This window comes from Oncorhynchus kisutch, linkage group LG22 (assembly GCF_002021735.2).
Source record: "Oncorhynchus kisutch isolate 150728-3 linkage group LG22, Okis_V2, whole genome shotgun sequence".
In the NCBI taxonomy this organism is placed as follows: domain Eukaryota; kingdom Metazoa; phylum Chordata; class Actinopteri; order Salmoniformes; family Salmonidae; genus Oncorhynchus; species Oncorhynchus kisutch.
This window is the reverse complement of record NC_034195.2, coordinates 39325044-39346053: the sequence shown is the minus strand read 5'-3', so window position 1 is coordinate 39346053 and position 21010 is coordinate 39325044. Positions and strand designations below refer to the sequence as shown.

The 21010-nt window shown below is 44.5% G+C and overlaps 1 protein-coding gene across 3 annotated transcripts in view; it reads left to right on the top strand.

Moving 5' to 3' along the window:
• Positions 1-21010, top strand: part of LOC109867608 (tetraspanin-9) — a 290148-nt gene that overhangs the window by 236320 nt on the left and 32818 nt on the right. For all 3 annotated transcript variants that reach the window (XM_031801318.1, XM_031801319.1, XM_020456855.2), the window contains one exon: positions 17583-17774. In XM_031801318.1, coding sequence (XP_031657178.1) covers positions 17583-17774 — 192 coding nt within the window. The remainder of the gene's footprint in view (positions 1-17582; positions 17775-21010) is intronic.

Genomic DNA, 21010 nt, shown 5'->3' with positions numbered 1-21010 from the left:
GTTAGAGGTATACTTTAACAAAACACACTTTCACTGAACCATTACACTCCTGAAGAGTTTTGTGTCCAGAATGGATGACTTCTGACTTCAGTTTCAGCCTCTGTGTTGCAAAATGATGGTGTTAAGCCAATAAACAGGTTGAGGTGAGCGAGTAGTTTGGAGGGTCAGTTTCACACACACTCACACACACACACACATGTTTTGTTCTTCTATCCTCATGGGAACCTAAAATTGATTTCCTTTCAAAATCCTATTTTCCCTAGCCGTTACCCTAACCCGTAACCCTAATGCTAAACCTAAGCACTAACCCCTTACCCTAACCTAATTGTAAACAAAACTCTAAATCTAACTCAAGCTTAAAGAGATACTTCGGGATTTGGGCCATTGTTATATTTCTTTGTCCAGTATGAAGGAAGTTAGAGGTAGTTTCATGCGTCAATGCTAGCTAGTGTTAGCACAATGACTCGAAGTCTAGGGGTTTTTACTAGCATGCTAGAAGATACCCATAGACTTTGTCATTGTGCTAACGCTAGTTAGCAATTGTGCTCGTGTTAGTTCGCAAAATCCTTCAAACTGCACGCAGAGACATACAAATGGTAGCCACAAGTTCATCTGACTCTGGGGAAGTAGATCAAGGGCGCCATTGCCAAAATCCCATATAATCCCTTTAAAATAGCCTTTGTCCTCATGTGGATGTGGGAAATGTACCCACTAGGGAGAATTTTTCTTGTTTAACTAGGACTTTTGGGGATTTTAGGTCCCCACAAGGATAGAAGAACCAACCCACACAAACACCAAATCCCTTCAGAAATCAACCCCTGATCAACCTCCATTGTAATACCAAGAGCCCAAAAAAAGAGCTGAAGCAGTTTTATTTAACAAAAGCCATCAAAGCCATCATTCCGGGTTATTTGCGGCTGTGTTCCCTGTGACCTCTGAGAGAGAGAGTGTGAAAAGTTCAACTCCTCCCGCCCACACTCAGCCAGTCTCAGGCCCTCTCCAAGTCACGTCCCTCCTGCTTGGCTTGCTTACACCACTGAGGGGGAAGATTGAAGTGGCGTCCTGCGTAGCGTGACTCTCCATGTCACTGAGCAGGTTGCTGATAAAACACCCAGACAGTGTCATGAGAAGTGCTGCTCTCGCTTCCTCTCTTCTTATTTTTGCTCTTCTACTCCTCGCTCTCTCCCCCTCTCTCTCTCCCTCTCTCTCCACCCTCTCTCCATCCTCTCTTTCTCTTCTCTCTACTGGTGAATTTGTCTCTACAGTTTAACTTACCCTGACCTTGAGCATTGAGAAGGACCCACACAACAGGGCTCCCATTTATCCAGTCAAATAGAGTCCTCTCTCATGTCCTCCAGTCATATAGAGCCCTCTCTCATGTCCTCCAGTCAAATGGAGCCCTCTCTCATGTCTTCCAGTCAAATAGAGCCCTCTCTCATGTCCTCCAGTCAAATAGAGCTCTCTATCATGTCCTCAAGTCATATAGTGCCCTCTCTCATGTCCTCCAGTCAAATAGAGCTCTCTCTCTCATGTCCTCCAGTTATATAGAGCCCTCTCTCATGTCCTCCAGTCAAATAGAGCTCTCTCTCTCATGTCCTCCAGTCATATAGAGCCCTCTCTCATGTCCTCCAGTCAAATAGAGCTCTCTCTCTCATGTCCTCCAGTTATATAGAGCCCTCTCTCATGTCCTCCAGTCAAATAGAGCCCTCTTTCATGTCCTCCAGTCAAATAGAGCTCTCTATCATGTCCTCCAGTCATATAGTGCCCTCTCTCATGTCCTCCAGTCAAATAGAGCTCTCTCTCTCTAATGTCCTCCAGTTATATAGAGCCCTCTCTCATGTCCTCCAGTCAAATAGAGCTCTCTCTCTCATGTCCTCCAGTCATATAGAGCCCTCTCTCATGTCCTCCAGTCAAATAGAGCTCTCTCTCTCATGTCCTTCAGTTATATAGAGCCCTCTCTCATGTCCTCCAGTCAAATAGAGCCCTCTTTCATGTCCTCCAGTCAAATTGAGCTCTCTATCATGTCCTGCAGTCAAATAGAGCCCTATCTCATGTCTTCCAGTCAAATAGAGCCCTCTCTCATGTTCTCCAGTCAAATAGAGCTCTCTATCATGTCCTCCAGTCATATAGTGCCCTCTCTCATGTCCTCCAGTCAAATAGAGCCCTCTCTCATGTCCTCCAGTTAAATAGAGCCCTCTTTCATGTCCTCCAGTCAAATAGAGCCCTCTTTCATGTCCTCCAGTCAAATAGAGCCCTCTCTCATGTCCTCCAGTCAAATAGAGCCCTCTTTCATGTCCTCCAGTCAAATTGAGCCCTCTTTCATGTCCTCCAGTCAAATAGAGCCATCTTTCATGTCCTCCAGTCAAATTGAGCCCTCTTTCATGTCCTCCAGTAAAATAGAGCCCTCTTTCATGTCCTCCAGTCAAATAGAGCCCTCTTTCATGTCCTCCAGTCAAATAGAGCTCTCTCTCTCATGTCCTCCAGTTATATAGAGCCCTCTCTCATGTCCTCCAGTCAAATAGAGCTCTCTATCATGTCCTCCAGTCATATAGCGCCTTCTCTCATGTCCTCCAGTCATATAGCGCCCTCTCTCATGTCCTCCAGTCAAATAGAGCTCTCTCTCATGTCCTCCAGTCATATAGCGCCCTCTCTCATGTCCTCCAGTCAAATAGAGCTCTCTCTCATTTCCTCCAGTCATATATTGCCCTCTCTCATGTCCTCCAGTCAAATAGAGCTCTCTATCATGTCCTCCAGTCAAATAGAGCCCTCTTTCATGTCCTCCAGTCAAATAGAGCTCTCTCTCTCATGTCCTCCAGTTATATAGAGCCCTCTCTCATGTCCTCCAGTCAAATAGAGCTATCTATCATGTCCTCCAGTCATATAGCGCCTTCTCTCATGTCCTCCAGTCAAATAGAGCTCTCTCTCATGTCCTCCAGTCAAATAGAGCTCTCTCTCATGTCCTCCAGTCATATAGTGCCCTCTCTCATGTCCTCCAGTCAAATAGAGCTCTCTCTCATTTCCTCCAGTCATATAGCGCCCTCTCTCATGTCCTCCAGTCAAATAGAGCTCTCTATCATGTCCAGTCTTTTCCCAAAAGCTAATAAGGTTACTGCTTCGCTCCTCTCTCACAAAAGCCACAACACTGACAGCCAGCTAGTAACCAATGCCATTTGGACTTTTGACTTGGGAATAACTCAATCTAGTCATAAAGGGCTAAAGGAATAGGTACAGTAGTCTAGTCACAAATGTAAAACAAGCCTGGTCTTTATTCAGCCTTTATCTCCTTGGTACCCTCGTAGGACCCTTTTCATCCAGCTGAACCTTGAAACTCAATGTCCTCTTTCTATCATCTCCCCAAATTTCTAAGTTACTGTATATTCGATGTTAAGAACTGTAGACTTGTATTGACTTGGATCTTTTCTTTTGATGTATTCCAGGGATTGTGTACTACAGCCCTTTAACCAAAAAATAGAATGTTCCTAGCCATTCTGAAATCTGGAGGTCCTTCACTTCTACGGTTCGATAAACTGCATCTCTCCCTACCCCTACACTCTTCCACCTCAGGCAGCAACGTCATGTAGAGTAACTTAAAGGTATCTCGAGAAATATGTTTTATTGTAACATACACCAGATCGGTGCAGTGACAGTGACACATTTTTTGTTGTTTTAGCTCTGTATTCCAGCACTTTGGATTTGAAATAATACAATGACTATGAGGGTAAAGTGCAGACTGTCAGCTTTCATTTGAGGGTATTTTCATCCTTATCGGGTGAACCAATTAGAAATTACAGCACTTAAATTACAGTCCACCCATTTTAGGGGACCAAAAGCATTGGGACAAATTCACTTATACAGGGCATTCGGAAAGTGTTCAGACACCTTGACTTTTTCCACATGTTGTTATTGTTATTCTACAATGGATTACATTTACATGCTTTGTCATCAATCTACACACAATACCCCATAAGGACAAAGCAAAAACATTTTTTTTTGCAAATATACACTACCGTTCAAAAGTTTGGGGTCACTTGGAAATGTCCTTGTTTTTGAAAGAAAAGCAATTATTTTGTCCATTAAATAACATCAAATTGATCTGAAATACAGTGTAGACATTGTTAATGTAGTAAATTACTATTGTAGCTGGAAATGGCAGATTTTTAATGGAATATCTACATAGGCGTACAGAGGCCCATTATCAGCAACCATCACTCCTGTGTTGCAATGGCACGTTGTGTTAGCTAATCCAAGTTTATCATTTTAAAAGGCTAATTGATCATTATAAAACCATTTTGAAATTATGTTAGCACAGCTGAAAACTGTTGTCCTGATTGAAAGAAGCAATAAACCTGGCCTTCTTTAGACTAGTTGAGTATCTGAATCATCAGAATTTGTGGGTTCGATTACAGGCACAAAATGGCCAGAAACAAAGACCTTTCTTCTGAAACTCTTCAGTCTATTCCTGTTCTGAGAAATGAAGGCTATTCCATGCGAGAAATTGCCAAGAAACTGAAGATCTCGTACAACGCTGTGTACTACTCCCTTCACAGATCAGCGCAAACTGGCCCTAACCAGAATAGAAAGATGAGTGTGAGGCCCCGGTGCACAACTGAGCAAGAGGACAAGTACAGTAGAGTGTCTAGTTTGAGAAACAGACGCCTCACAAGTCCTCAACTGGCAGCTTCATTAAATAGTACCCGCAAAACACCAGTCTCAACTTCAACAGTGAAGAGTCGACCCCGGCATGATGGCCTTCTAGACACAGTTGCAAAGAAAAGCCATATCTCCGTCTGGCCGATATAAAAAAATGATTAAGATGGGAAAAAGAACAGACACTGGACAAAGAAACTAAAACAGGTCAGGTTTTTTGAGTATGGATCCAGTTCCACCAATGATTGCGACTTCGATAAGAAGACAGTGTCTAGTTTGAGAAACAGACGCCTCACAAGTCCTCAACTGGCAGCTTCATTAAATAGTACCAGCAAACACCCGTCTCAACGTCTACAGTGAAGAGGCGACTCTGGGATGCTGGCCTTCTAGGCAGAGTTCCTCTGTCCAGTTTCTGTTCTTTTGCCCATCGTAAACTTTTCTTTTTATTGGCCAGTCTGAGATTTGGCTTTTTCTTTGCAACTCTGCCTAGAAGGGCAGCATCTCGGAGTCGCCTCTTCATTGTTGACGTTGAGACGAGTGTTTTGAGGGTACTATTTAATGAAGCTGCCAGTGACCCCAAACTTTTGAACGGTAGTGTATAATTTTTTTTTTTACATTTACATAACTATTCAGACCCTTCACAGAGTACTTTGTTGATGCATCTTTGTCAGTGATTGCAGCCTAGAGTGTTTTGGGGTATAATGCTACAAGCTTGGCACACCTTTATGTTCGATCGGGTTAAAGCCCGGGCCCTGGCTCGGCCACTCAAGAACATTCAGAGACTTGTCCCAAAGCCACTCCTGCGTTTTCTTGGCTGTGTGCTTAGGGTCATTATCCCCAGTCTGAGGACCTGAACGCTCTGGAGCAGATCTTTCCCTCGATCCTGACTAGCCTCCGAGTGCCTGCCACTGAAAACTTCCCCACAGCATGATGCTGCCACCACCATGCTTCACCAAGTTCAACCTTGGTTTCATCAGACCAGAGAATCTTGTTTCTCATGGTCTGAGAATCCTTCAGGTGCCTTTTGGCAAACTCCAAGCGGGGTGTCATATGCCTTTTACTGAGGAGTGACTTCTGTCTGGCCACTCTACAATAAAGGCCTGATTGATGGAGTGTTGCAGAGAATCTCTGGAGCTCTGTCAGAGTCACCATCAGGTTCTTGGTCACCTCCCTGACCAAGGCCTTTCTCCCCCGATTGCTCAGTTTTGTGGAAAAGTCAAGGGGTCTGAATATTTTCAGAATGCAATGTATGTATGTGTATTCAACTGGTCAAAAGATTAGTATTTGGTCCCACATTCATAGCACGTAATGATTACATCAAGCTTGTGACTCGTTGGACATTTGTGACATTTGTTGGATGCATTTGCTGTTTGTTTTGGTTGTGTTTCAGATTATTTTGTGCCCAAAATAAATTAATGGTAAATATTATATTGTGTCATTTTGGAATCACTTTTATTGTAAATAATAATAGAATATGTTTCTTAACACTTCTACATTATTATTTTCTATTATTTTATTTAACTAGGCAAGTCAGTTAATTAAGAACAAATTCTTATTTACAATGACGGCCTACCAAAAGGCAAAAAGGCCTCCTGCGGGGTGGGGATGGGAGAGACAACATAACACTACATAAAGAGAGACCTAAGACAACAACATAGCATGGCAGCAACACACCATTACAAGAACATGGTAGCAACACAACATGGTAGCAGCACAAAAAAATGGTACAAACATTATTGGGCATAGACAACAGCACAAAGGGCAAGAAGGTAGAGACAACAATACATCATGCAATGCAGCCACAACTGTTAGTAAGTGTCCATGATTGAGTCTTTGAATGAAGAGATAAATGTGGATGCTACCATGATTACGGGTAGTCCTGAATAAATTGTGAATAATGATAGTGATAACGTTACAGATGCACAAATATCATACCCTCAAGACATTTTTGGGTTGTGTATGATGTATGTAACTTACTCACAATTTGTTACTGTCCCAATACTTTTGGAGCTCACTGTATGTACAGTATGCCAATGCTATACATATTTGAATGTTATGATGCACTAAAAACACATCCCCATCAGCCAGTAAAAGCTAGTCAACGCTGGCTGAGAAGTCGTAGAAAGCAGCGTACCGCCCCCACACACTCCCAGCATTGGCTTAATGGGAGAGACTGTGTCGCTGCAAGGGCGCGCACGGGGAGCCAGGGGATTGTGGGAGCTAAGACAGAATGTCAGAGCCCAACGCGCCCCTCTCTCTCTCCGCCCCGTTCGATGCAAAGTTAATTACTGCAGGATTTGCCATGCGGCAAAGGGAGGCAGCCAGAACCAAAATACCCAACTCACACATTACTTTCATCTCAACATTAAACTATGCTTTTGTCTTATACGGCTCCCTATTCCCACATAGTTAGCCTCGACTCCAGGCTTTTCCCTCTCCCACCAGCTTAATGATAAACAAGACTTGGAAGTATGGTAATGCAGGACTACTAGCACATAACTTCAGGGAATGTGGAACCATGTGGGATGAAGATCTAACTATTTCACATGTGGAAGGACATTTGGTCCATCATTTTCATGTGGCTTTTAACTACTGTACACTGGTGTGCATTATGTCTGTTTTATGACCGCTCTGAGTTATTCAGTATCTTGAGATCCTACAGTAATATAATAAGAGATCCATTGGTTAAAGAATGGGGATGGCTGCCATTCTATGTGGCGTGACCAATAATTGTTCTATTTTGTGTGCTGTTTTGAGCTGTTTAAATGTTTTGGGGACATAATGTTTACACCATCGTTTCCCATGGCCGAAAAGAGCTTCTGGACATCAGAGGTTGACGAGCTGGATGCCTGACGAGACTGCATCAGCAAGTGGATAATCTGCCTTTACCCTTTTTCTACTGGTGAACGTGGAATCACGGAAGAATAAACTGTATGCGCTCCGTTCGAGACTATCCTACTGACGGGACAATAAAAACTGTAATATTGTGGCTGAACAAGGACATGGATAATATACAGTTAGCTGGATTTTTCCATGCAGCGGCAAGACAGAACAGCAGCCTCCGGTTAGATCGGGGGGTGGTGTGTGTCTCTTTTCTCAACAACAGCTAGTGGAAGTCTCAAGGTTTTGGTTGCCTAAGCTGGAGACCCTCATGATGGGGCGGCAGGTAGCCTAGTGGTTAGAGTGTTGGACTAGTAACTGAAAGGTTGCAAGATCAAATCTCTGAGCTGAAAAATCTGTCGTTCTGTAAAAACCTGACTGTTCCTAGGCTCTCATTGAAAATAAGAATTTGTTTTTAACTGACTTGTCTCGTTAAATAAAGATTTTTAAAAAGCTGTAGACCACACTATTTTCCAAAATAGTTTTTATCTATATTCTTCGTAGCTGTCAATTTGCCAGCACAAACCGATCCTTGCACTAAGACCACACTCAACGAGCTGTATAAGGCCATAAGCAAACAAGAAAATGCTCATCCAGAGGCTCCTAATGGCCAGGAACTTTAATGCAGGAAGACTGAAATTTCTACCAGAATGTCACGTGCAGCTAGAGAAAAAAACCTCTTGATCACCTTTACTCCACTCACAGCACAGGAGGTGGTTGCACCTTAATTGGGCGGAACGGGCTCGTGGTAATGACTAGAGTGGAATCGGTGGAATGGTATCAAATACATCAAACATCTAGTTTCCAGGTGTTTGATGCCATTTCATTTGATCCGTTCCAGACGTTATTATGAGCCGTTCTCCCCTCAACAGCCTCCACTGGCACGGAGACACATACAAAGGTCTCCCTCGTCCTCCATTTGGCAAATCTGACCATAACTCTATGCTCCTGATTCCTGCTTACAAGCTAAAATTCTAGAAGTACCAGTACGCTCAATACGGAAGTGGTCCGATGAAGCGAATTCTAAATTACAGGACTGTTTCACTAGCACAGACTGGAATATGTTCCGAGATTCATCCGATGGCATTGGGGAGTATACAACATCAGTCACTGGCTTCATTAATAAGTGCATTGACGACGTCGTACCCACAGTAACCGTACGAACATATCCCAACCAGAAACCATGGATTACAGGCACTGAGCTACGTCCGCCCTGAGCTAAAGGCTAGAGCTCTTGCTTTCAAGAAGTGGAACACTAATCCGAACGCTTATAAGAAATCCCTCTACGCCCTCCGACAACCATCAGCAGGCAAAGTGTCAATACAGGACTAAGATCAAATCCTAATACACCGGCTCTGACGCTCGTCGAATGTGGCAGGGCTTGCAAACTATCATCGATTACAAAGATAAACCCAGCCACAAGCTGCCCAGTAACACAAGCCTGCATGAGAGAACCAGCTGTTCCGGACAACGGTGTGATCACGCTCTCCATATCCAGTGTGAGTAAGACCTTTAAACAGATTAACATTCACAAGGCCGCAGGGCCAGACGGATTACCAGGACACGTACTCCGAGCATGCGCTGACCAGCTGTGTCTTCACTGACATTTTCAACCTCTCCCTGACCTAGTCTGTAATACCTACATATTTCAAGCAGACCACCATAGTCCCTGTACCCAATAATGCCAAGGTACCCTTCCTAAATGACTACCGCCCCGTAGCCATGGAATACTTTTAAAGGCTGGTCATGGCTCACATCAACACCATTATCCCAGAAACCCTGAACCCACTCCAATTTGCATACTGCCCCAACAGATTCACAGATGATGCAATCTCTATTGCACTCCACACTGCCCTTTCCCACCTGAACAAATGGAACACCTACATGAGAATGCTGCTCATTGACTGCAGCTCAGTGTTTAACACCATAGTTCCCTCCAAGCTCATCACTAAGCTAAGGACCCTGAGACTAAACACATTCCTCTACAACTGGATCCTGAACTTCCTGACGTGCCACCCTTAGGTGGTGAGGATAGGCAACAACACACTGCTGGCCATGCTGACACTCAACACGGGGGCCCATCAGGGGTGCGTGCTTAGTCCCCTCCTGTACTCCCTGTTCACCCATGACTGCGTGGCCAGGCACAACTCCAAAACCATCATTAAGTTTGCAGACGACATGACGGTGGTAGGCCTGATCACAGACGACAATGAGACAACCTGTAGGGAGGAGGTCAGAGACCTGGCAGTGTGGTGCCAGGACAACAACTCAACGTGAGCAAGACAAAGGAGCTGATTGTGTGCTTCAGGTAAAAGCGGGCCGAGCACACTCCTATTTGGTTAAGGGCTCGTAAGTAAGCATTTCATGGTAAGGTCTACTACACCTCTTGTATTCGGCGCATGTGTCAAATAAAATTTGATTTGATCCACACAGATGGGATGTGAAAAAAAGCATATCTCAGTAGGCAGGCTTGAGGTCAGTCGCGACCATCAAAGGTCAAACGACCAATCGCTCTCTACTCTGGGCTTCCCTACATAACATCTGTTCACGTTTGACATTAGGGCTGGTAGTAGGGGTATTGTGAGACAGAGATTACACAGACAGAGATCAGACAGATTGGGTGGGGGCTGGATGGCTTCACAGTCACTTACAGCAGACACACTTGGACGCGTTCGGGCATTACTCACAATCAACTAGGCACAGGATCCTACCTCCACCTGGACTGGCTAACGTCTCTGCGCTCCCTCCTCGTAAATACAGCCTGTCTGCCCTCATAATGTACCTAGTACCGCCACTACATGTCCTTGCAATGAACCCTCTCACTCAACAGCAACTGTGGCCATAGAGAGAGAATGATTAGAATGGAAAAAAGCATGCTTTACTCCTATAGGTACACTCAATATGGCCGCCTCTCCAACCATCACAGACCCATTGACATGAAAGGGAAAGCCTTGAAAGGGAAAGTTTTAGTTATTCTATTTCTATGGCAGTGGCCTCATGAGCTAGGAAATCTATCTTCATATTCTCTCAGCATAAAGACATACGTGACCTTTCACAGCATTTCCAGTTGACATTTTCATTTTCTATGTTTAATCGGGGACTCCTGGTTCACTCCTCCCAGTGAGTGGTTGGTTATGTATTATTAAGATGATTTACATTTACATTGTAGTCATTTAGCAGATGCTATTATCCAGAGTGACAATTATACTGTAGCATTCTTGAGGCCCCGTACTGAGCTGATGCTCCCTTGATCTAATGCCATTCAAACAAACAACTCCTGGGTCGGTCTCTCTCTTTGTTAGCCGCACAGCAGTTAGTTGTTTGTTTTACTGCTGTTTTTCTGAGAGAAGGAGCAAATGCTCCCTGTGTCCCTTTGAATAGGATGCCCATCGGGTGGCCAATCATATCTTCCACTCCGGAGGGATCGAACACTGTACTTCGCTGAGGCTTCATGGACTCATCTCTTGCTCCATCCTCTAACCTTCACAGGGGCTCTCCTTTTTGTTTGTTATAGAGGGTCTAATTTTAGTCAGGCAGTCGGGATCGGGCCCCTGGCAACACATTCTCTGTGGTAGAATCTCAGTACTTACAACTCGGCAACCTTTTGTTGCCAAGGGACTGAGGTACTTATTACAGGAGTGTTTTCCATCCATTTCAGGTCTTAAAAGGTTATGCAGACCCCCTGTAGCCCCCATGTATATATGAAGCGATATCATCTCCCGTCGACTCTAGCCTACACAAACACAGGCCACACAGCCCTCACAATGGAGATGTCAAGGGTTAATTTGAGTGATCCTCCACGCAACAGAAGGCCGCTGGGTATATCCATGGTTCCAGACCCCGTAGGAATCATTAGGATTGAGACGTCTCTTGACACCACCATCAGTAGCAGACAGAAGTTTACCCCTCTGGCCGGCCCCTCTTGGCACAGCCCTCACATAACCATCACACAGCCCTCCCAGACCCCACTCCCACTCATATACACCAGCAGTGTGGAAGACGCTTACTTTAACTCAGACACTTGTTTCTTTCTTACTGTAAAGTAAAGTCACACTTTCGTGGGGCTCTTAGATGAGGGTGTCGATGATGTTGAGAGAGGCTGACAGAGCCATTAGTCATCTCTGGATGTAAGCCGGCTTTAAGTGCTCAGTGCTTAGAGGTATTAAAGGCGCTATTTGTCAGTCCAATTAACCAACTCATTTAGCTTGTGGGTACGTGTGATTAATTATTTATTGTGTCCAGGTTTGCCTGCGTTCCTGTGGTGGGTTGCAGGTTTCCAGGTTGGTTAGTGTACAGTACACAGCTCCATATATTGCTGACAGGCGTTAATGTGTTGGAAAGCACTGGTGTGATCACAAGGAAGGAGGGAGTGTCCTCTGCAAACAAGGAAGTTTTCAGACAACACAACAGTAGTGAGCTTGATTACCAACAACGACGAGACAGCCTACAGGGAGGAAGTGAGCTTACTCGGAGTATGGTGTCAGGAAAACAACCTTGCACTCAACATTAACAAAACAAAGGAGATGATCGTGGACTTCAGGAAACAGCAGAGGGAGCCCCCCTTCCTATCCACATCGAAAGGACAGCAGTGGAGAAGGTGGAAAGTTTTAAGTTCCTCGGCGTACACATCACAGACAAACTGAAATGGTCCACTCACACAGTCAGTGTGGTGAAGAAGGCGCAACAGGAGGCATTTGGCTTTTCACCCAAAATCCTGACAAACTTTTACCTGGTAAGGCAACTGCACCGCCCTCAACCATAAGGCTCTCCAGAGGGTGGTGCGGTCTGCACAATGCATCGCCGGGGGCAAACTACCTACCCTCCATGAGACCTAAAGCACCCGATGTCAAGTCCAAAAATATCATCGAGGACAACAACCACAACAGCCATTGCCTGTTCACACCGCTACCATCCAGAAGGCGAGGTCAATACAGGTGCATCAAACCTGGAACCGAGAGACTGAAAAACAGCTTCTATCTCAAGGCCATCAGACTGCTAAACAGCCATCACTAACTCAGAGAGGCTGCTGCCTACATTGAGACCCAATCACTGGCCACTTTAATAAATGGATCACTAGCCACTTTAAATAATGCCACTTTAATAATGTTTACATATCTTACATTACTCATATCATATGTATATACTGTATTTTATACCATCTATTGTTGTTGGGAAATTGTTAGATTACTTGTTAGATATTACTGCACTGTGTAGAATTTCGCTACACTCGCATTAACATCTGCATGTGACTGATTTGATTTGAGGGAAAGGATGGAGGGAGGAGTGGCGGTGCTATGATTTACCACGGTGTCTAACCATATTTCAACTTGTTGTGATTTCTTATTCACGACATGATTGCATGGGATATTTCATTCCATTAGGCAGAGGGAAGATGTCACTACTTACCACTCCGCTTATATTTCACTGGGGCCGGCATGGCGGGCTGCAGCGCATCACTGTTTGCTAACATCACAGTATCAGGCTGTGTCTCATCACGGTCACCTAATAATCCCCAGTTTACAATTGGCTCATTCATCCCCCTCCTCTCCCCTGTAACTATTCACCAGGTTGTTGCTGCAAATGAGAATGTGTTCTCAGTCAACTTACCTGGTAAAGTAATGGATAAATAAAATAAAACATTTGCGATGCATCCCAGCATCTGTCCGGTCTGCGTTTATCACTAGAGCCAAGGCAACTTTAATGCAGGGAAACTTAAATCAGTTCTACCAAATTTCTTTCAACATGTTAAATGTGCAACCAGAGGGAAAAGATTTCTAGATCACCTGTACTCCACACACAGAGACGCGTGCAAAGCTCTCCCTCGCACTCCATTTGGTAAATCCAACCACAACTCTATCCTCCTGATTCCTGCTTACAATAAAAAATTAAAGCAGGAAGCACCAGTGACTCGGTCTAGAAAAAAGTGGTCAGATGAAGCAGATGCTAAACTACAGAACTGTTTTGCTGGCACAGACTGGAACATGTTCTGTGATTTTTCCGATGGCACCGAGGAGTACAACACATCATTCACTGGCTTTATCAATAAGTGCATTGAGGACGTCGTCCCCACAGTAACTGTACGTACATACCCCAACCAGAAGCCATGGACTACAGGCAACATTCGCACTGAGCTAAAGGGTAGAGCTGCCACTTTCAAAGTGTGGGACTCTATTCCGGAAGCTTACAAGAAATCCCACTATGCCCTGCGATGAACCATCAAACAGGCAAAGCATCAATATAGGGCTAAGATTGAATCATACAACACCGGCTCTGACGCTCGTCTTATGTGGCAGGGCTTGCAAACTATTACAGACTACAAAGGGAAGCACAGCCGCGAGCTGCCCAGTGACACAAGCCTACCAGACGAGCTAAATCACTTCTATGCTCGCTTCGAGGCAGGCAGCACTGAGGCATGCATGAGAGCATCGGTTGTTCTAGACGACTGTGTGATCACGCTCTCCGATGTGAGTAAGACCTTTTAAACAGGTCAACATACACAAGGCTGCAGGGCCAGGCGGATTACCAGGACGTGTGCTCCGGGCATGTGCTGACCTTATTGGCAGGTGTCTTCACTGACATTTTCAACATGTCCCTGATTGAATCTGGAATACCAACATGTTTCAAGCAGACCACCATAGTCCCTGTGCCCAAGAACTCAAAGGCAACCTGCCTAAATGACTACAGACCCATAGCCCTCACGTCAGTAGCCATGAAGTCCTTTGAAAGGCTAGTAATGGCTCACATCAACACCATTATCCCAGAAACCCTAGACCAACTCCAATTTGCATACCACTATAACAGATCCACAGATGATGCAATCTCTATTGCACTCCACACTGCCCTTTCCATCCTGTACAAAAGGAACACTTATGTGAGAATGCTTTTCATTGACTACAGCTCAGCGTTCAACACCATAGTACCCTCAAAGCTCATCACTAAGCTAAAGATCCGGGGACTAAACACCTCCCTCTGCAACTGGATCCTGGACTTCCTGACGGGCCGCCCCCAGGTGGTGAGGGTAGGTAGCAACACATCTGCCACGCTGATCCTCACCACTGGAGACCCCCAGGGTTGCATGCTCAGTCCCCTCCTGTACTCCTTGTTCACCCACGACTGCATGGCCAGGCACGACTCCAACACCATCATTAAGTTTGCAGACGACACAACAGTGGTAGGCCTGATCACCGACAATGACGAGACAGCCTATTGGGAGGAGGTCAGAGACCTGGCCGGGTGGTGCCAGAATAACAACCTATCCCTCAACATGACCAATACTAAGGAGATGATTGTGGACTACAGGAAAAGGAGGACCGAGCACACCCCCATTCTCATCGCTGTAGTGGAGCAGGTTGAGAGCTTCAAGTTCCTTGGTGTCCAGTCAAGTTCCAGTCAGTCTCTGTAGGGGCAGAGGGGCAGTGTCTTGAGGAGGAACTCAAACTCAAATTTAGACCTGGGACACCATTATCATTCATTATCAGGTAGAACAGAGAACCAGCAGTCTCCGGACCTCGTAGGGTAAGAGTTGAATACCCCTGTCCTACATTGTTATGAACCTAGACTGCATTGTGTGTGTGTGTGTGTTTGTGGTGGGGGGTGGGTTGGAGTCGTGTGAGTGCTGGTGGGTAGAGGGGTCGGGTTGGTGTCATGTGGGTGGGTAGAGGGGGGCAGGTTGGTGTCATGTGGGTGGGTAGAGGGGGGCAGGTTGGTGTCATATGGGTGCCGGTGTGTTATTCTGTGTTTGTTCTATGCCAGTAAGCTGCTCAGACTGGCGGAACGCATTTCTGCTCCTAATCATTGGTAGAGCTCTTATTGTCTTAACAGAATCAGTTAATATGCTGTAATGGGTGTAAATGCTCTTGATTAGTTGTTCTCTCCTCCCCTGGTGCGTAGAGGGTAGTCAGCCTACTGCTACAGCCTTTCTGGGGATATCTATATGCTCACTTACCTTGGATTTATACTTTGTGAAGACTATGAAAATACATAATGAATATATGTTTTTTCATTATTTGTGAATATTAGGGATGCAACGGTACAGTGGGCCCACGGTTCAGTATGTATCACGGTTTGTGGGCCACGGTAACTGTACCGTAACGGTACCGTACGGTAACGGCACTTGTATGACTCTCATACAGGGGACGAGTTTGCAACACGTAGCTCTTCATCTCCCAGTACATAGTGAACCATCACAGTGAGGTAGCTTCCAGTACATAGTGAACCATCACAGTGAGGTAGCTTCCAGTACATAGTGAACCGTCACAGTGAGGTAGCTTCCAGTACATAGTGAACCATCACAGTGAGGTAGCTTCCAGTACATAGTGAACCGTCACAGTGAGGTAGCTTCCAGTACATAGTGAACCATCACAGTGAGGTAGCTTCCAGTACATAGTGAACCATCACAGTGTGGTAGCTTCCAGTACATAGTGAACCATCAGTGAGGTAGCTTCCAGTACATAGTGAACGTTACAGTGCGGTAGCTTCCAGTACATAGTGAACCGTCACAGTGCGGTAGCTTCCAGTACATAGTGAACCATCACAGTGAGGTAGCTTCCAGTACATAGTGAACCGTCACAGTGAGGTAGCTTCCAGTACATAGTGAACCGTCACAGTGAGGTAGCTTCCAGTACATAGTGAAACGTCACAGTGAGGTAGCTTCCAGTACATAGTGAACCATCACAGTGAGGTAGCTTCCAGTACATAGTGAACCATCACAGTGAGGTAGCTTCCAGTACATAGTGAACCATCACAGTGAGGTAGGTTTTTTAGCCAAGCAAGTCAGTTTTAAGAACAAATTCTTATTTACAAAGACAGCCTAGCTGCCTAACTGCCTTGTTCAGGGGCAGAACGACAGGTTTTTACCTTGTCAGCTCGGGGAAGCAATCTAGCAACCTTTCGGTTACTGGCCCAATGCTCTAACCACTAGGCTACCAGCCACCCCGTTTGAGTTGCTCTGGATGTCCAAGTATCAGTGGAGAGAGCTAGATATTGTGTCTGTGTCAATATGTTTTAAATTTTTCTCCATGATGTTTCATAGAGTTTGGGAATTACTTTTCTGCTGAAATGTGCGCGGGAGGGGACATTGTAACACGGTTACATTGTTTTCATCAGGTGACGAAATCCTGAGTCAGTAACCACCGAATGGGGCTGCAAATCTTTGGCTATGAATACTCCCACTGTTTTCATTATTTCTTTGTTTTTCTGAATTTGTAGCAAATTGTTGTTGGAAGGCAACGGCGAGAGATTGTTGTGTTTTGGCTAACGAGTGGACTCTCCTTGCTCCAGCTGCAAGGGATACGGCCAGGTGATGGCCACATAATTGACACATCATGTAAGAATTGTTTCCACTTGAGTAGCTGATGGTGACAAAGCAATGCTTGCAGACTGTACTTTGTTTGTTTATGGTCTTCTTACCCTCGTCATCGTATTGACCGTTGAATCCAAAATGTTCCCACACAGCAGATTTGAAAGACGGCGGTGCCTCTTCAAATTTGCTTCACTCTGTCTCGCTATCGCTCGCCATTGTCAGGTTGGAGCTGAGAGAATATTTGTTTTTAGTTTTCCTTTCTTCATGGGGCCCTTTTAGGGGGATTTCCTACTGAGAAGTCATTGCAAATCGTCCATAGGTTGTTTAAGGGGAGGGGATTGTGGTCACTGCAGTTGCTACATTTTGAGACATTGCTGTGGAGTAAAGTTTGTCAGCCCTCAGCAGTCCCCTAATGGCCTGGGGCCCCAAGCAGTTCCATGCCTTGACTGTTCACAAGCTGAGCATTTGGTTCTGTGTGCAGCACAATAAGCAAGTTTTGGAAATTATAGGAAAATTACAGGCATATCATAATTCCACGGTTCACGTGTGCGTATTGAACTGTAGAGGGCGTACCGAACGGTTCGACAACATACTGTGTACCATTGCATCCCTAGTGAATATGCATGCTCATTTCAGTACTGCAAAGAAACTATAAGCCTCTTGTTTTCTGCCAACTCCAATTAATTCAGAACAGACATGTCTTTGTGATGATTCTATTTTAAACCTCTCTTACCTGGTATCTCTTGCTTTGCAGTTGTGTGGCTGTGGGCTGCTGGGCGTTGGCATCTGGCTGTCTGTGTCCCAGGGCAGCTTTGCCACCTTCTCACCCTCCTTCCCGTCGCTCTCCGCTGCCAACCTGGTCATCGCGATCGGCGCCATCGTCATGGTGACCGGCTTCCTGGGCTGCCTGGGAGCCATCAAGGAGAACAAGTGCCTGCTTCTGAGTGTGAGTTAAGAACTGGCCTGCCCACGCACGCAGACATACAAACACACTTGCACATATATTACAACTCTGTCTTTCTGTCTTTCTTCTCTACCTCTATCTATTTCTCTCTCTACCCCAGTCCCACACACACACACACACAAACACACACACACCAGCCTTCAGTAGAGCAGTCAGGCTAACGAGCTCAACGGGGGATGAATCCTCAGTAAAAACCTTGGGGGCTCACAGATAAAATTAGACCCGAGTGCCAGGCACTGCGGGAGTCTCCCATTCCTCCATGGCCATGGTCACAGCCTGATTGAAAGAATTGTCAGTGTGAGGCCCTTTGTCACATGCTGTCACATGCTTGAGTTATGTAGATTAGACATTCATTGTATTGGTAAAAATAATTATTTATTTTATTTATTGAATTTTTTAATACAAAGAATACTCTTGTTTGTCTAGACTCATGTTGTTCCCGGAGAACTGTTAACTTAAGAGTTTTATCTCAAGTGTTATTTAAGTAGCAAAGTTTGAAAAGATAACGCACGAGTAGGTTGACAGAACTGAATGCAAAACTTTTTATATCAACTTGAAAATGAGACGAGTTGGAATTTCAAACACCTCCAATCCCTTGGAGCAGCTATCTCAAACATCAGTTAAAAGCATATTGAATATTCCGCATCAGCAAATCACTACGTTTGCACTATGTGCTTTAACAATTTTGTATAGCATGAAGCGAGAGAGAGAAAGAGAGAGCGAGCGAGACGGACAGAGAGAGAGACAGAAATAGAGACACGGAAAGAGAGAAAGACAGAAATAGAGAGAAGGAAAGAGAGACAGACAAAAATAGAGATAAAAAATAGAAAGAGAGAGAATGGGCCTGGATCTTTGCCAGAACACCACAGTTATAAATAATGAACTCTGGTGTAAAAGCTTCATAACACATCACTGTAATATGTAACTTTTTGGGCAACCCTGACCAAATTCACATAGAAATGTACAGTTGAAGTCGGAAGTTTACATACACCTCATCCAAATACATTTAAACTCAGTTTTTCACAATTCCTGACATTTAATCATAGTAAGAATTCCCTGTCTTAGGTCAGTTAGGATCACCACTTTATTTTAAGAATGTGAAATGTCAGAATAATAGTAGAGAGAGTGATTTATTTCAGCTTTTATTTCTTTCATCACATTCCCAGTGGGTCAGAAGTTTACATACACTCAATTAGTATTTGGAAGCATTGCCTTTAAATTGTTTAACGTTTTGAGTAGCCTTCCACAAGCTTCCCACAATAAATTGGGTGAATTTTGGCCCATTCCTCCTGACAGAGCTGGTGTAACTGAGTCAGGTTTGTTGGCCTCCTTGCTCACACATGATTTTTCAGTTCTGCCCACAAATTTTCTATAGGTTTGAGGTCAGGGCTTTGTGATGGCCACTACAATACCTTGACCTTGTTGTCCTTAAGCCATTTTGCCACAACTTTGGAAGTATGCTTGGGGTCATTGTCCATTTGGAAGACCCATTGCGTCCAAGCTTTAACTTCCTGACTGTCTTGAGATGTTGCTTCAATATATCCACATAATTTTCCTGCCTCATGATGCCATCTGTTTTGTGAAGTGCACCAGTCCCTCCTGCAGCAAAACACCCCCACAAAATAATGCTGCCACCCCCATGCTTCATGGTTGGGATGGTGTTCTTCAGCTTGCAAGCCTCCCCCTTTTTCCTCCAAACATTACAATGGTCATTATGGCCAAACAGTTCTATTTTTGTTTCATCAGACCAGAGGACATTTCTCCAAAAAGTACGATCTTTGTCCCCATGTGCAGTTGCAAACCGAAGTCTGGCTTTTTTATGGCGGTTTTCAAGCAGTGGCTTCTTCCTTGCTGAGCGGCCTTTCAGTTTATGTCGATATAGGACTCGTTTTACTGTGGATATAGATACTTTTGTATCTGTTTCCTCCAGCATATTCATAAGGTCCTTTGCTGTTGTTCTGGAATTGATTTGCACTTTTCGCACCAAATTACGTTAATCTCTAGAAAACACATCTCCTTCCTGAGCGGTATGAAGTCTGCGTGGTCCCATGGTGTTTATACTGGCATACTATTGTTTGTACAGATGAACGTGGTACCTTCAGGCGTTTGGAAATTGCTCCCAAGGATGAACCAGACTTGTGGAGGTCTACAATCAGGTCTTGGCTGATTTCTTTTGATTTTCCCATGATGTCAAGCAAAGAGGCTCTGAGTTTGAAGGTAGGCCTTGAAATACATCCACAGCTACACCTCCAATTGACTCAAATTATGTCAATTAGCCTATCAGAAGCTTCTAAAGCCGTGACATAATTTTCGGAAATTCTCCAAGCAGTTTAAAGGCACAGTCAACTCAGTGTATGTAAACCCCTGACCCACTGGAATTGTGATACAGTGAATTATAAGTGAAATAATCAGTCTGTAAACAATTGTTGTAAAAATGACTTGTGTCATGCAGAAAGTAGATGTCCTAACCAACTTGTCCTAAGAAATTTGTGGAGTGGTTGAAAAATGAGTGTATGTAAACTTCCTGTAAATGAAAGATCTGTCATTCTCATTGAAAGCAAGTCTAAGAAGCAGGTGATCTGTTCTATGTGTGCAATTTCCTTGCTTCCCTGTTTGACTTTTTAGTTCTTTTGTTGATGGTCTTATCCAGAGCGACTTACAGTAGTGAGTGCATATATTTGAATTCATACTGGTCCCCCGTGGGAGTCAAACCCACATCCCTGGCATTGCAAGTGCCATGCTCTACCAGATGAGCCACACAGGTCTTCAGTTTTGTTTTTGCATCTTTTACTTTTGGTTTTGTGCACCAGCTTCAAACAGCTGAAAACACTGTATTTTTGGTTATGGAAAATATATTTTACTGTGATTTAGATGGTACAATGATTGTCTACACACTTGTTTTGCCACATAAACTGAAATTAGGCAAACTATTAGAATTTTAGCAACCAGTAATTGGCACAGTAATTTCTGCATCATGCATCTTTAAGCCGTATCATATTGAGCCAATGGGTATTTCATGCATCTGCATTGCTTGCTGTTTTGGGTTTTAGGCTGGGTTTCTGTATAGCACATTGTGACGTCTGCTGATGTAAAAATGGCTTTATAAATGAATTTGATTGATTGCTATTTGCCCAAACCTTCCCAAACCTGGGAAGATAAATTCTGTCTGTTTGGAAACATCAGATTGGAGTTAGCCCTCTTTGGGCCAATCAGATCTG